Source organism: Colias philodice, chromosome 1 (assembly GCF_061535455.1).
Source record: "Colias philodice isolate Cphi_HAF_F1 chromosome 1, ilColPhil1 Martin Lab GWU primary, whole genome shotgun sequence".
NCBI classification, from domain to species: Eukaryota; Metazoa; Arthropoda; class Insecta; order Lepidoptera; family Pieridae; genus Colias; species Colias philodice.
Window position 1 is genome coordinate 11191252 of NC_143086.1, and position 17584 is coordinate 11208835.

The following is a 17584-nucleotide window of genomic DNA, read 5'->3' on the forward strand; positions in this document are numbered from 1 at the left end:
ATATTTATTATAATAATCAATATTAGAGACACGTTCGATTAGTGTAATAATACAGGAATGCTTTTCTTATAAATATATATACATATGGAGAGGAAATACCTATTTATTATGATAACGTGATCGATTTGGTATTGTTCAAAAATAAATAATGATTCGGTTTAGTTTATCTACAAGAGAGTTTCGTCTTTCAATAAGTTCTGATTATATTTCTCATTTGTTCGCTTCTTTAAACACATGTTACCTATTAATATGATATTATCGAATAAGAAACGTCTGGCTTGCAACATTAAATAATGAGATATTATGTATCTATAGTTTAAGCTTCGATACAAACTGACAATAAAAATATTCGCTGCACCTCATACTGATGCATGGTGAATTTTCCAAGTATTTTCCTAACCAGATGAATGTCCTACCAAAATAGAAAGATATTTAAGAAGATACGCAATAGTACATGAACTAGAATGTTTACCTAACGGAAAATCAACCAAGTGTCTTTTTTTTGTGTCTCTAGTATTTAATCATTTAAGCAGTAGAAGCAGATCACGAAAAAATAGGAAAGTTCATAATTTAATGGAATAACGGTTAGTATATCAAAAGAATAGAATCACAACTGCACTTCCATGTTTTATAACACTTATTGGAATGCTTCTACTAGGGTAAAATTTTAATAATAGACACTATCGAATGGTGTAATATTACAATTGTAATAATTAATTGTTAATGAAGCTTTCTTTTTATTTTTGATCGACTTTCAGCAAGGCATAACATTCAAATATATCCATGCTTTTGTTAATATTTTCCTAATAACTTGCGTAACGTATCTAAATATTTTTCTATACCTCACTCAATTATTTATATCTGAAGACATTTGTATAATATCATCAAACACCTTTATGGTTTCTTATTACACGCTTACTTACGTCTTATGAACGGATTAAAGTGTATAAAGTATGAATTTACAAATATCAAGTTAAATTTTGAATTCAATAAGCTTACTAAAAACCCTTGTGGAACTTTGAAGCTGTGTCATATTAATTTATGAAATTCTTTAAAATTGTATATATTGGATAAAATCATATTATTTTTTTACTATTTAAAAATATCTATTTAATTCCGGAAACCGGAGTATGTAAAAATATTAAAATGACTATCTACACACATAATATGCGTTGTACAAAATAAATAACAAACATTTGTTGATCTTAAGAATAATCACATATAAAATTATCTTATAATTATTACTGGATGTTATCCGATATAGCCACACGTTTACAATAATATAATTAAATATATTTGATGATTATTTAATTCATTGAATCATGCCATTATTATTGATTTTTGATATGGTTCATAATAGTCCCTAGATAAGACAGCAATCAAAAGATCTAACTCATTAATAAATCAAATCAATATCTATTATTATTAATCATTTCACATATGTTTAAAGCTCAGTATGATGCTAGTTTATATGTATTTTCATCAGAATTATGATCAGATTGAAATTATAAAAATACCAGAAATATGATAAAATATACTTTGATCAAGATAAAAGTAATTTCATTTTTATAATATTGTAAACGTGAGGCTCTACATCTTATAAATATGTACGTTAATAACAATAAGCGCTTTTCTATTTCATCCATATTATCTTGATAATAAATAGAATGTTGATGTAAAAATATCCGAGTCCCGTCGCACTGTATACGTAAACATTTGTTCTTATATCTATTTAATATGCATTTTTGTATATTCACGTAAAGTTATTGTCTATTGTCATGTTATAAACAGATTGATTTTATTAATAATTGGCCGCCGACAAATACATGGAATAAATCATGAATAATATTTGATATCCTGTTTGCGAGCTTATATTTAAAGTTAGGACGTGAAATTCGCGACTTTTGTCAATATGAGATGTTAGTCAATAATTTTAAAAAATACTTAGTTTTATTACCTATCCCCAAACACATTTAACCGATATGTCACACACGACATATTATTATAATGTCATCATAAAATATACAATTCAACATATTTCGTCCCATAATTGTCAATAACAAGACAACAGATCAATATTTCTAAACCATATATGTACAAATTTTTATATCTACTGTTAATATTGAATTGGAATAAATGGATAAAATATAGTCAATATCATAACCTTATAGTAATTGTTCTTAAAATATGCTTTACACATTCACACTTATCTCTTAGACTAACACTAGTAGTCCGTGTCAATATCGCGCAGGCGATTTTCCCTGAAAAATACAAATATTGTTTTGTTATTCAAGTCAATTATTATATCAGCAAAAAAATAAAGCAGTTTCTACGGAGAAGAACTGAAAAAACGCTCAAAGTCCGAAATCATTAATTGAGCGAAAAATTCAATCACCACACGTCGAGGTCAAGATAAATGTCAGCGACATTTACAGATCCTCTTGTGTTATGGTTAACCAAATTAATTGCGACAACGTATTGTTATTAAATAGCATGTCAGCCACGACACGAACATCGCTTTTGTCTTTCTATGATTATCACAAAGTATCCTTAGTGTTTTCATTAGAGCCATGTGACGAATTTCGAAATGTGTATCTATTAGGGCATTCTCCCATTACGATACGCACAGGCGATTCAAGTATCCTGCAAGTTTAGGAGACTAGTCGCCGCGGAATATCTCACATACATTGTTCCGGTAGCGTAGTGTGCGAGCCTACATACAAATGTATGTGAGATACTCCGCGGCGACTAATCTCCGAGACTTGCAGGATACTTGAATCTCCTGTGCGTATCGTAATGGGAGAATGGCTTTAAGGTGAACACGTCGGGTTTTGAGAAATTTTTCGTTCAATGAGCGACAATAACTATGTATTATGTAATGTTTGAACTTACCCCAATGCTACTGATACGGGTTATAATACGGAGTTGGCGGGGGGTAAGGTCCCGTGTTATACGACGGGTACCTTTGGTTCGTAGGCGGGGGCGGAGGAACACACGGGCCCGGCTTCGACACCAGTGTCTGGGTAGAGGGCACACCGTTCTGTTGGCTGTACGATGCCATTGATGTATCTAAAACAAGAATTTATATCCATAATATAACATCAAAAATAATAATCACATTTTTTAATGAAATTTACTTTTGTCCTTTTGTCGAGTGAAACGCACGTGATAAGTGTATGAAGGTGGACTGTACGCCAATTAATTACCACAGCATATCTTAATCTTAATACTATTATAAAGGCGAAAGTTTGTAAGTATGGATGTATGGATGTTTGTTACTCTTTCACGTAAAAACTACTGAACCGATTACAATGAAATTTAGCACACATATAGAGGGTAACTTGGATTAACACATAGGATAGGTTTTATCCCGGAAATCCCACGGGAACGGGAACTATGCGGGTTTTCCTTTGAAAACGCGGGCGAAGCCGCGGGCGGAAATCTAGTCTATAATATTACATCAAAAATAATAATCACATTTTTAATGAAATTTACTTTTGTCCTTTTGTCGAGTGAAACGCACGTGAAATGTGTATAAAGGTGGACTGTATGCCAATTAATTACCACAGCATATAATCCAATAATATAGTCACGTTAATTCGATCACTTATAACTCAAGAATAGCCGGAATCGATTTTAATGATTCCCGGATCTTCACTTTCACTTCAATTTTTAGAAGTTAAAAATAAAAACATCTATCTTAGCGGATCTGGGCCTATCTTTCTGTCCCAACGTATCAGGATCATTCAGCATGATGGTTTATATCAATATAAAATCTATATAGTCTGTCCACTATAAGAATTGCTTTTTGACAGCTCGACGGGTGATACCAGAAGTGATGTCCAAAAGATTATCGATTGTGATACCATTTCAATTATAAATTCAAAATATTATCATAAATCGAATCAGGTACGTAAATAACAATTACAACGTAAACGTACTAATAAGATATGTAATAATAAGACCACATCTATGCATTTTATGTTAAAACTAAACTAAATTAATATTTTATTATTTATTGTTTTCTATTTTACAATTTGGTTGTCTTTATGTTTAAACTATATAACATAATAGAAGAGTTTTTCTGTATCGGATATACTTTACAGAGTATTTCTATCGATTATATAATCTATCGACCCATCATTGAATAATTCTGTGTAGACATCACTAAGTGGGCGGGGCCTGTCCATGAAGTACGATAATTATTTGTATGACATTTTAACATAGACAATACAATCCTTCATAGGCGTCAAAAAGCAAATAATATAATGGACAGAGTATAATTTCACCCATGGACTCGCTAGAACATAATATAGTAGTGTCACACCCCGGACACTCCATACAAAATTATCGCTTTGACAGTCATACTGTAGAGATTGCAAATGTGTGTGTTAACGCTTTATGGTTGGCACATTTTTGACTAGCGTAAAAAAAAATTCGCGTTTTTCTGATAAAATACATCCGTAAACAGCACAATATCTAACCATTTTCTACGAAAAACGATAATCACAAACCAAAATAATAAAATTACTTTAAGTCAATTTGATTAATGTTGTCAATCTTCGTTGCGTATCGTCCTTGTAGAAAAATGTGGACCATTTATAGCCTGATCGTGCGGGGTGAGGTAAGTGATTAATTGTGGCGGGAGGCGGAGAGTGTCCGTTCTGTAACGTTTAGCTACTATTATGTATTCTGTGGTAGTGTCTTACGTACTTGGTAAAGGCAGCGGCGCGGTCGGTGCGTACGCTCTCGGCATAGGCGGCGGTGGGGCGTTGTACACGGGGTATGACGTCACCGGCGTGCTCGCTACACTCGTCTTCACCTTACTCCCCCTACTGTTCGCCGCTTGCTCTTGACCGTTCGGGTACACTTGGTAGCTACTATTATTATTATTACTACTGCTACTCGACGTCGTTTTCGCCACGTCGCTTTTTTTCTCGTCGTTTTCTGTTAAAACAGATAAATTCATAATACAATGTGTGAAGAGACTTCATTCTTAATTAATTAAATTCTAAAATTTACTTCATTAGGTATTTTAGATTCACTTAAAAATATTGATTAAATCAATTATTTTTAGGATATGTTTTTTATAATCTATATTCTATATGATAAAAATCAATCGTCAATTTTTTTAACGCACAAAGAAATTTATTTTAAGAAAAAACATGATACAGGGCAATAGAATAACATAACATCTACCGAGGACACTATAATATAATAATAATAACTTACCACTGCACAACTTCTCTAGAAGAGATAATAGATCTGCCTTGGAATGTGGAGCAGATTTTGACTGTGTAATCAAAGTATTTAATCTCTCCTCTATTCGCGGGGACGTCGCTTGTTTCTAAAAAATAATTGTAATTTAATTCAAATTTTATCATATTTAATATTAAAAAAATATATTTTTGAAATATGGTTTTATGCTGAAGGTTATCTTAACCCTAGAATACAAAGCTATCTGTCCGGTTAATTTAGACATAAAAAATAGTGGTCAATTATAAAAAAAAAAAAATTCTTATTTCTTCAGTTAATTTAAGCATTCATTTAATAAAAATATGCAGAAAAACTTACTGAATCAGAGTTATTGTGGTTATTCATATAAAAATCTAGCACTTGCATCAGTAATGGGCTGTCATTTGTCTGAAAATAGATTTATTATTAGATAAAACAAAAGATTGATAAATAATAGGATTATATCAGACATCGTGCAACAACTTACATTATTATAAGACTGACTTTGATTCAAAAGATCATGAATTTGTGACCCTTCCTGTAACAAAATGGTATATTTTTAGATTATGACGTACGATGGACGTACGTTTAAAATTTATAAACAACAATGACAGTTTCATTATTAATAGTTTTCGTTAAATATTTTGATCGGATTCACATGAATATTGAATGAAATAAAAAAAAATATAGAGAAAAAGTTTCCTCAAAAGACCGGACTACAAGATTGGTCCGGGTAATTTTAGGAAAATGTATAAAAAAGTTATAGAGTAAACTATTTTTATAGAAATTTTCTCACTGGCAAAAGTGCACATTTCCAAGATGGTGGCCGGGAGACAATGGAAGCGACCCCACAAACTTAGGGTTAAGCTTCTATCGGTCCCCCCTATGTCTCAAAAATAAAATTGCGTCCCCTCTAAAATGCAAAATTCGATCCTTTAAAATTTTAATGTACAATTCAATGGACTACAAGAATTAATATAAATTAAATTGATACACGTCATAATTTTTATTTTGTCAAGTAGCTGACCGCATAATGTACCTACCTATATTTAACTCCTGAATTTTCATCAATGTTTCGCAGTTTTCGCAATCTGAATATTGGTTTACGGATATTGATAATATAATTGTTCATGTATTACGTACGTATCATTCTATTTATTTGTTTAGTTAGAAAATTCATTATTGTGCAAAGTAAAAAAATCAAAAAGAACCAAACCTAGTCATTTTTCTCAGAAGAAATAAAATAATATTTTTGGTAAACTGAAAAGTTTTCCGACAAACAGATTTTTAAATTGTTTGATTTCAAAATACACGATCAATAAACTGCGCAGTCCGACATCGTATTCCACAAAGTACGCCAGACGAGACGGTATTGATTTTAAACCGTTGCATTCGTATCAACGTAGGTACCTATCAATTCCCCGCTTTGTTTCAATTTAAGATAATTTAACCGTATGATTGAAAAAATAACTACGTAGGTTACCATTAATAATTATTAAAATGAAAATACAACACATTTTGACTTAGGACCGATTTTTCAATCCTTGGATAAAACTTATTCATCGAATAATGTATAAAACTACCAACGTATTATAATTTATATTTTATATATTTTAATAATATTATCGTGTAAGAGCGTATACGCACTATGCGGGTAACCGCATTGCGGGTAGCCGTCCGGCTGACCGCAAGCACAATTATGTACGTAATATTCATTTCTATGCGCACTGCGATGCGGCTACCGCAGACCGCACAGTGCGCATAGAAATGAATATTACGTACATAATTGTGCTTGCGGTCAGCCGGACGGCTACCCGCATAGTGCGTATACGCTCTAATACTTTATTGGACGGATAAGTTTTATCCAAGCATTGAAAAATCGGCCCTTAATCAAATAAACGAACACGATCTACACGTGCATATTAGTCGAAATTAAAATTGAACCATTAATAGGTATACATCGATCTCTAAAACAATTAACTTAAAGATGATGAAGAAAGATTAATTATCAAAGAAAAAAAAGCTATTTATAAAGACAAATTTGTAATTCTTTCATAAACTCCAGGCGGCGATTAGGAGGGGAGGGGCTCACCTTCCTATTTCGTCCTCTACGAGAATTACACGTGCCTAACCTACTTTAATAATAACACGTGGAGTGCAGGGAGACCCTGAGAACCGTGAAGTCGATACATGCGCTGTATGTATGTAGGATGGTTTATAAAGATTTGTTTTGTGTTGTGAATGACTAATATTAATAATAATTAATTAATAAAATGTATAGCCAGCATAGTGCGTTCGAAAATTGCCAAACAAAAAATTATTATTATTTGTTCCGAATTTCTTGTAATTTGCACTTTGAAAAATTTTCAAGTATTTGTTTTCCTAATAAAGCATGTGAATAATAAAAACTGTCATATGATATAAAATACTTTTCAAAAATCCAAACGCGAAACTGGTGCAAATCGTCTAACTCCTTCCGTTCCATTTGGAAGGTGAAGGTTCTGTTGGTTAAATAAATGGTTCAATTGCTTTTTTTTTTCAGTAACGTCTTTTCGTCAACCTGAAAAGTATAGTATTGCACTACCAATCTCTCTTTTTATCAACTATCGGAAAACAAGAATTGTGCTGGAACATATCGTTCCATTTTCGCTGTTTTCCAGCACATTCGATTGACGCCCACGCGATTGGACCGCCGCCCGTTGCCACCGCTATACGACAATATTATTTCCCTTTTTGTTATTACGTTAACCCCTAAAGAACGGCCATCCTTCATCTCCCGGTCTATTGAGTGAATCTGATGTATAGACCCATAGTAAATAACCCTTAAAAAGAATACAATAGTACGGAAAATACCTATAAAACGTTTGGAACGGCTTATTCACACTAACATGCGAATATGGGAATCTCTACTAAGAAGGTCATAAAGGTTTCACAATATACGTATGGTATATGGGATGTTACTTTGTAATATATATTATAATTATATAAATTAAAGTATTACAAAATAGGTAACATCCCAATTTCTTCAATGATGCTTAGATAATTATTTTATCGAAAAGGCAACTAGCCTTGTTGTTTTATAGTGACTTATGTGACGGCTCTTTCGAAATAGATAATGTGGAACACGTAGGTATATTTTTAGGAACCCATCGACGGTTCAATGCACTTTCACAGAAAGTATGTCACCGTAAATAATCTAGCTAAATAATAATAGATTTACGTCGATTTTTTTTAAATGTATATGTACATAATATATCTATCCACTGCTTCGGTTACAAAAGTTGGACAAATCTATAAATTCGCATTTATACTTCCATCTCTCGAAAAAAGATTAGGTATTTCATCCATTTGGCCTATATAAAACAACTAGATATACAATCCCATTCAGACGAAAATTAGTAAAAAAACTTAATTAAAATAAAATATTAAAACTTCCCGTCATTCCCGTTAAAAATACTTTTATCGCAATTTTCAGCGAAAAAATAAGTTTTATCTTAAGGTGGGTCCACACTTGATCATTTTCGCGTATCACATCTCCGTCGCGTAGCATCGACGCGTATCATGTTTGCTAGTGTGGACGCAAAAATGATCGCGATCGTGGTACACTTCGTATCATGATACACCCCGATCGCTATGCACCGCGTATCTGATACGTGTCGAATCGGATACGCGTATCATGATCGGCAGAATGACCTTATGTGGACGCAGTTTAATACGGTGTCATGATATGGCTATGTCATTTGATACGTGATACGCCGCGATCCATCTCGAGGAGGTTTTTCCCCGATCATCAAAAGCGATACGCAATGCCAACACATGATTAGACAAGTTTGCATTCCCGTGTGTGCGTTATTGGACAAGTTTGCATTCACGTGTGTGTGTGAATCACGACATCGATACGATGATCGCCGAGAGGATACGTGATCAAGATACAGTATCATAAGCGTGGACGTGGTTTTTGGCCGAACCGTGGCTCACGCGATAAAAGGTACGGTATGGTCAAAATGGGCGTCCACACTTAGGATACGCATTCGCGATACGATACGCCTGATACGGATACGATTACTTGATACAAATGTGGACCCGGCTAAAGCCGGCAATGCAAACGTCTAATCACGCACACACGGGAATGAAAACTGTGTATCATCGGTGTATCATGATCGCGATCATTTTGCGTCCACACTAGCAAACATGATACGCGTCGATGCTACGCGAAGGAGATGTGATACGCGAGAATGATCAAGTGTGGACCCACCTTTAACCGGCTACTCACGTACCTACAGCAGGGGCAATTTAGAGAACAACTGAAATTGCTTCGACCACCGGCACCGACCAACCGAGATTGTTACAATATTGCCTCTGCGGCAGGTACGTGAGTAGCCGGCCTTTACCTGCGTAACGTTGCACGTGTTACAATAAACACATGATAAATCGATATTGTAACTATTAACATTTGCACGATGTACGTGTAAATTAAATAAATAAACAACACGGTATTAAAGAAAGATGTGTTTCAATAATACTATTTCTAATTGGCTTTATATTCTGAACATAGGAGTAAGAAATTCCGGTCGTGAAATATTTCAGTAAGGCGGCATCCATTCATTACGTTAGGCATTCTAAGGGGGACAGGTGTCTCGGTAAAAATCACGATTTTTTTTTTCAGCTAGACACAGGAAAATGTTAGGAGAAAACGGGTTTAAATTAAGGGTGTGTGATATGCAATTATGTAGTTTGAAAGAATTATTTATCTCAAAATCGGTACCACCTATACATATTAAAGGAAATGTTATTTCCAACTTTGATCTTGAATTCTGTCTTTTAAAAATATAAATTTGGTGTTTATCTCAGGAATGGGTCGGATTTTTGTTTTGTCAACCTAAGAGTATTTCTTTAATTCAGACTTTTAATTTTTCGATTGATTGTGTGTATTATAAGCCCATATATGCTCCCATTACAGCAGTACGGGCCTAATCTGCTGGCCAAGTGCGGGTTGGTAGACGTCACATGTCTTAAAACTTTTTGGTACGGGAGCCAGGTCCAAATTTGGTTCATTATTTCCTCTCAAGAGATAATTCGTGAACGTCAGCTGGCGCTCGGTTGGGGGGGTGAGCGGTTGTAGCCTCCCACGCTCGTAGGAAAAAAAAATACATACATTCATTCATTCGACACCAGCTGACATATAATACACCATGTTGTAACCAGCTGATTATTTTTTTTCGTTGAGATATTGGGTTAGCTACAATTTGACAAATTTTTAGCTGAGAGGAAATGAATGAATGGTATTTTTTTTTCCTACGTGCGTGGGAGGCTACAACCGCTCTTCCCCCCAACCGAGCTACAGCTGACGTTCACGAAGCTTCATAATACTATACTTTGATGCATTTTACTAATTACCGCTTGAGAGGAACTTGGTCATAAAATCTGTTCCTGGCTCCCGTACCATTTTGATTCTTCGACATGTCGGTTTCTTCACGATGTTTTCCTTCACCGTTTCGAGCAGTGGTGACGTTATAACATGCGCAGATAAATTGAAAAATCAATCTATTTCTTGCTCGCTCGTCTGGTCTCAACTTATCGATTTGAAGTCCGAGGTCCTTACCACTGAGCCACCACTGTATTGGTTGTCCAATTGACTTGTAACAAGGGTAAAACTGATTTGGTGCTTACGTCGACAGAGAATATGATACGATTCCTAACTTTTAGATTACTCACTCACAGGGAAACCATATCTTGTGTGCTTTGTTTTCAGTTGCCTACATCACGAGCGGAAGGGGCGTGGTAGATAAATATGAAAGTACAGTACCTTTCATGCACGCACACACACTCACAATTTGTTTATCGTTTATTAACTCCACATAGAAGGAGAAAGAATTCAATATAATAATTAATAGACACAAGAATCACTTTGAATATAAAAATATAAGAACTAACAAACACTGACAAGATGCGCATTCGGTAACTAAGATCGAACTAGTTTTTATTTTAAATTACGTATTAAGAAACTTGATGAAGAATTGATGAAGAAGTATTACGATCTACCCGCTGGATCCGTGATAATTTTGTCGCGGCATGCATACTACGCAAATACCGCGACTATGTCATAGAATAATAAATATTATAATTATTTTGTATGAGTGTAATGCATGACTGTATTTTTTGTGTTTTTGTGTGATGAATGTTTGTGTTATAATTAAATACGAATATAAATATGAAATAAAATATTTAAATACTTGATATGTGTAATATATAGGTATGATAAAATACATACACTAAAATATTGTGTGTAATCACATTGCGTGTGCTTGAATGCGTTATTTCAAATGAAAATAATTCTTACAAAAAACGCCTCACGTAATTAATGGACGCCCCCTAAAATGTGTTATAAAATATAATACTTTACCTGGCTGCCCTCGATGCCCTCCATGAGCAATCCAAAAAGTACGGGATTAACTAATGATTTGAAAATTTCCTCGTTTCTATTATATTCCTCCATTTTCTTTTTGAACATAACAGTATAATACTCCTGACGGGCTCCCAAGATTTCAATTTCCTTTTCTATTGCCTTTATTCTGAAATATCAAAGTCACTGTAGAAATATGACCTAAAGTCTGCTATCTGCACATCTATGTATACAATTAGAATATAAAATACATATCTATGCATAACCAAATTATGAATTTCAATTTACGAATAATGTGCGTTGTTTTTCTAGGGGGTTTCAGAGATTACAAAGTAAGAAAATACCTTTTATAAAATAAAATTACATTATTTGATATCGCTGCGCAATTTGGAAGAGCAACGCTTTTCGTTGAAGAGATTCCTTAGATGTTCACAAAAAGAAAAGCGACGCATTTAGCAACGTCAAAACATTTGTTTGCGACAGCGAATTATTTTAGAGCAGAAATAGATCATCGTTTTGCAAAGCTCATTCTCATTAATTACAACAAAAAAAATTATCGCACTCCATAATTTCGTTGAGAGAAAAAGCTAGAGCATGCAGTACAATATATACTTCAAAATAGATACAAAAATAAGTATGTATGCTAATATAAGTACATAAAAATAAACGCAAAAGCTTAATATTCTTAAATTTTGCAGATGGAGACAAAATCTTATAATGTTAGGTGCACCAACTATTTTTGCGAAGAATGTATGAAACTCGCCACATTTAAAACTTAGGATAAAAATTTGCAGGCAAGTTAAAACAACATGTCTAGGAAGTTTATTTGCATGTTAATAATCTTGTAAGCTAACTTGAAATTGTGTAACAAATTTTATCTGAAATATATTTATTTTTTAACAATTGCCAATTAAAATAGTGTCTGAACAAAAACAATAAAAATATATAAGTACCTATTGTTATTCATTCCATTTAGAACACAACTATATAAATAAAAGTGTTATAAGTAATATACATTCAATTTAACTATATTATATTTATGTATGTTTGCTTTACAATCAGGAAGTCAGTGGATTCGATACAAGTGAAAACGGTCTCTTTACAACAATCATGTGTAAAGTCAAGGGTTCAATTCCCGCTTTAAAATTTTGATATATTTAAAAATAAATTACACAGGTCTGCGAAATGTATAATTAAAGAACAGTAATTGAATTACAAATGCAAAAGTTCTATTTAAAATTACACGTCAATTTAAGACTACAACCTCTATAGGATGATTGGTTTGCATTGCAATAACAAATCTTATTATATTTAAGCTTCTTAAAAGAGAGTACTTAAAAAATATATAATATCATAATCTAGGTATGACTTTGAACAAAATTTGCAGAGTTTTTTTCCATAGCAACAAATAAAATGCAAGGAAAATCTTTCTTCGCTCAAGACAAAATGCATTTGCACTTATTTTGCCAAAATAATGCCAGAAATTCATAATTAATATATTATTTATATACTATATCAATAATCGCAGACCTGTGTCATTTGTTCTTTTACCATATTTATAATTAAAGATTCGCAAAGCTTTTGCTTCTGCATAGTTTTCAAACCTGATTTGTCGCTGCTTGCAGGTATCACACATTGAGTCAGAAATATTAGAGTCGTCCTCTTTTCGCACTTTGCTTGGCCCAGCTGAGAACAAAGTCAATTAGCGCATAGCTTTTGCCATTAAATGAAACAAGTACATTACAACACAACATCACTTTTATAAAAAAAAAACTGAAATTATACCATGTGAATAATATTGCTTGATTACATCACAGATACTGCTATGAATTTCTTAAAATTATTTCATGCATTTGTTAATAACAAATCTACACTTTACAATTATTCTTTTGTTTAAATTATTGATGTATTTGTATAACAAAGGAAGTAATTATCTTTCTTTTTTGCCATAAAACTCGCTATGCTTATGATTGCGCGCATAGATATCATATTTAAATCTTACCTTCAAGGTCACTTGATGCTGGACGTTTTAATGTTCCATTTTGTACCTGAAGTAATGGTGGGGGTGGTTTACTCGCATCAAACCTGTACATTTTTAGTATCGAACATTTAGTGAATTTAATATTTTATTTTACTTCAGCTAAATTAAATATTCATTTTAATTAAAATTATATTCATACTTTGCTGGAACTGCAGGTGGTGGTTGATTCAAATGAAAAGCTCCACTTGGATTAGTTGGTGCTGGAAATTAGACAAAGATCAGATTTACACTGAAAGATATGAATGAATGAAAGATAAAGTATAATGCAAGTTAAAAACAAGTGCCCATTTTTTGGTAAAATAATTTTTTTCAAATGCTAACCTGTATAAACTGGAGGTGTGGGCTGTGTAACTGTAGCAGAATTTTGTGTAGGTGGGGGAGGTGGGGGAGGCAAGTGCTGAATAGGCATTACAGGTACTGTGGGAACTGTTGAAGGGCCTAGACTCGGGGGAGGACAGGGGTGCCCAGGTGGTCCAAGGGGACCTGGAGGTGCAGGACCAGGAGGCGGCCCTGGAGGCGGGCAGGGAGGTAAAACAGGCGTAGCCATCATCGGAGGGCCAGACCTGATCGCCATTCCTGGTGGATACATAGGCCCCACTAACTGTGGTGGAGGCATTGGTCCAACTACAGGCATGGTAGATTGAGCTGTCACTGCTGCTGGTGGTGAAGCTCCCATTAGAGTCTCTTTAATAAACATTGCAATTTGTGGTATTGTTTCAGCAGAAATGTTAGCATGCCTATCTGCTAATATTTTTGGCAATTTTCCAGTAGCATAAAATAAATTCTGTTCTTCTTTCGTTGTATGTAGGTAGGTACAATTTTCACGTGTACAACCAGAGCGGTTTTGATAATCATGACAGAATATTACAGTCTCTTTCACTTTCTCGAAATCGAGTTCATGGCGAAATTTACAAGCAGCACCTTTGTTGCATGTGCCCCAAACAAATTTTCTACATATTTCCTTTTTTTTGTTTTTGCCAACTGGAGAGGCAGGTTTTGGTGATTGCGTCGTTACTGGTGGCTGAGAGCCATCTTGCTCATTGCTACTGCTCATTTCATCATCAATGCTACTATAATAAATAGAAAATAAAAATGATCATATTATTCGTACACTAAAGCTCTACTGTACTACTTCTTAAATTATTATTTTAAGTTGTATAGGACACCCGATTTTATAGGTTATTTATTTGAATAAAAAATAGAAATAGTAATTAAAATTAAATGTTTTCAGTCAAAATATTTACCGTGTTTATGTATATGGTATCTTACAAAACTCAATATTAAAAAAAAAATATTGCACGTTTAACTTTGTACTGGGACAACTTTCCACATCACTTTAAATTCATAACAGCTGGACTAGTGTTGAAAAAATATGATTAGTTTTAAGAATTAAGCCCTTAGATATGGTTTGGACTTAATTAACATTCCATCAGCAGTACACCACGATAGTAACGAAGTCAATTTCATTCGTGATTCGACATCAACGATCAATAACAACTCTACAAAATGGCGAAAGGCGATGCCATCCATATCCAAATCCAATTGGTACTTCATTCAATGAGCAGTGTTGCCAGTTGCCACATCTCTGAGCAATTTCTATAATTTAATTTTATTAATGTACTATGTCATCTGTGTGTCTGAGGCTTAGGTTTGAGGCGGCCTCACAGAGAAAAGAAAGTAAGTAAGAATAAAAGAAAAAAACGAAAATCACACAAATAAATTAAGCGACATAATATTATTATGAATTGAATTAAATTGGCAACATTGTTTTAAGCGCTGACAGCGCTGCGTCTGCGGGGCTCTTAAGCGTCTTATTTACGGTCCATCTTGACGTACGTCCCGCCAAGGTCATACACGATGCACGACGCAAAACGACAGTGAATAGCGTTGACGTACGTCAATAATTATTATTATTATCTTGCTGGATGTGCACGACCAACTTTTCATCCAGCAAGCACCCCCACCACCGCGAACGTCGTGCAGATGGACAGTGAATAGCGCGGACGTACAGCAGATTAGTGTTGCCAACAGAAATTAATGTAAATACTTGAAAACGTGGCCTATTGATATGATTTTTTTGTGATAACTTAGTGAGTACATGAGCAAGCAAGAAACGGTTATTTTTGATTTTTATGTACACAGGAAATCCCAATTATCATTACTTTTGGATCAACCTTGTACACATGGACAGTTTATATTCAGAAGTTATTATTTTAAAAGAACTCCAAGGCGAATTGTTGAATAACACAGATTTTATGCAAAAGTCCACTGCAGAAAAATGGCAATTTATTTAAAAAAAATATCTTGACGAATTTGTTTGTTTAAAAAAAAATGATTAGCTATATACTCTCTGTTCCCGCCACATTAGCATTTACTGAAAGAGTCTTTTCGGTCATGAATGTGAAGTGGCGGGAAGAGAGAAACCGAGCTTCATTAAAAATTAATTAAAAATGAGCTCTTGAAATATATAAATTTAGATTTGGAATGTTTGGATTCATATAATTCATTTAAAAATAATGAAAAATTCTTAGTTACTGCAACAAGTACAAAAAAATACATTTTTAAAAATATTTATTTACTCTTTATTTACCTCCTTTAAAATCAGATATACTCTATTTCTTCAAATAAAAGTTGGCAACCCTAGCCATGCTTGATGCGCGCACGATCGTCAGAGCGTTTTCACATTATCCGATCCGATATCGGATATCGGACGCCGATAGCCGATATCCGATATCGGATACAATTTGCCCTTTCACATTGTCCGATAAAATCGTTCCGATATCATCATGAGTGTTGCCAGAAATTTTTAGAGAAAACTAAACTAAATTGCCAGTTGATAAAAAAAAAAGGTATAATTAAAAAAAAATCAAATGTTATATCATAGTTGTACATGTACATTAAAAATAACTACGATAAAGAAAAACAACTTCAAAAAAAAAAGTAAAATGTAAAAAAAGATTTGATATCACAAATTGCTGCATATTAATTAGATGTGCTATTTACTAAATAGTTTTGATATCGATCATTTGTATAACATAATATACTTATGTTAACACATTATAAATTAAATAAATTTATATCAATACCTACTACAACCTAGTAATAGTTAATAGTTTTAGTAATACATATTAGCTTAGATTACAAAATAAAAGACAGATGGAGCGTTGCCGAACTAAACCGAATTATTTATCGTCAGTTCCTTAAAGCTATGTGTGCTGTCATTTCGCCGCTGCACTGTACGTACACGGTGCTTCTGTGTGGGTGTTATGTTACCAGATATTGAAATTTTTCCCAAAATTTTCCCCGACTACGGAAGAAAGAGGGTTATGTTTTTCGAGTGTATTTATGTATAATATTTCTTTGGCACGCCCTGCAGTATAAACCGCTGAACCGATTCGAATTTATGAAGTGACATTGAAATCATCTGAATTATTATGGTAGTGGTGTTAGTGACATAGGCTACATAATTAGCTGTCAGGTTTTAATTTTAATTCTAATATAAATTAAATTATGATATTTTTATAATATCTACATATTGTAAAAATTCTTCTGTCGCATAAATGATAAAGTATCTACCTTCTAAAGTATAGTAAGTAAGTAAGTAAGTATAGTAAGTAAGTTATATGAACAAAATAATTGTATTCAATTTTTAATTAAATAAATTACGTAAAAATTGTTTCAAAATTACAATGATTATATTATTTTTTATTTTCAAAATATATGAATGCGGTGGTTTTTAGTCGAGAACACGGGACATTTTATTTTTAGGAAGAAAGAAGGAAGAAACCATTTATTCCAATACACATAAACACACAACAATAGCATTGTAAATTATGAATAATAGGTAATAGAAAACATAAATTTATGTATGGTTGCTTGCGCTAAAAAAGGAAGCCACTCAGGAT

At 33.3% G+C, this 17584-nt stretch overlaps 1 protein-coding gene and 1 long non-coding RNA gene across 3 annotated transcripts in view; one reads left to right on the top strand and one right to left on the bottom strand.

Annotated features, from left to right (window-relative positions):
* The window catches only part of LOC149491334 (uncharacterized), a 423150-nt gene that overhangs the window by 284538 nt on the left and 121028 nt on the right, over positions 1-17584 (top strand). The gene's annotated exons all lie outside the window — the stretch shown is intronic.
* Positions 634-15212, bottom strand: LOC149491346 (uncharacterized). Of its 2 annotated transcripts, none has more exons than XM_089715286.1 (12): positions 14924-15212; positions 14001-14746; positions 13819-13879; positions 13641-13723; positions 13243-13324; positions 11639-11807; positions 5723-5773; positions 5575-5643; positions 5233-5347; positions 4714-4947; positions 2893-3069; positions 634-2261 (listed from the first exon to the last, which is right to left on the bottom strand). In XM_089715286.1, exons 2-11 carry the CDS (start codon positions 14731-14733, stop codon positions 2900-2902), a joined length of 1767 nt encoding a protein of 588 aa, XP_089571412.1. In that variant the 5' UTR covers positions 14734-14746; positions 14924-15212; the 3' UTR covers positions 634-2261; positions 2893-2899. The 2 variants fall into 2 exon arrangements, with proteins under 2 accessions (XP_089571412.1, XP_089571407.1); XM_089715281.1 differs by having other exon boundaries at positions 14001-14749.

Excerpts from the sequence above, each read along its gene's own strand:
- LOC149491346 (XM_089715286.1), bottom strand. The coding sequence starts at position 14,733 with ATGAGCAGTAGCAATGAGCAAGATGGCTCTCAGCCACCAGTAACGACG. Across the intron at positions 5,774-11,638 it reads AGGGCATCGAGGGCAGCCAG|GAAGGGTCACAAATTCATGA; the intron begins GTAAAGTATTAT and ends ATTTTGTTACAG. Across the intron at positions 3,070-4,713 it reads CGCGCCGCTGCCTTTACCAA|ATACATCAATGGCATCGTAC; the intron begins GTACGTAAGACA and ends TTCTTGTTTTAG.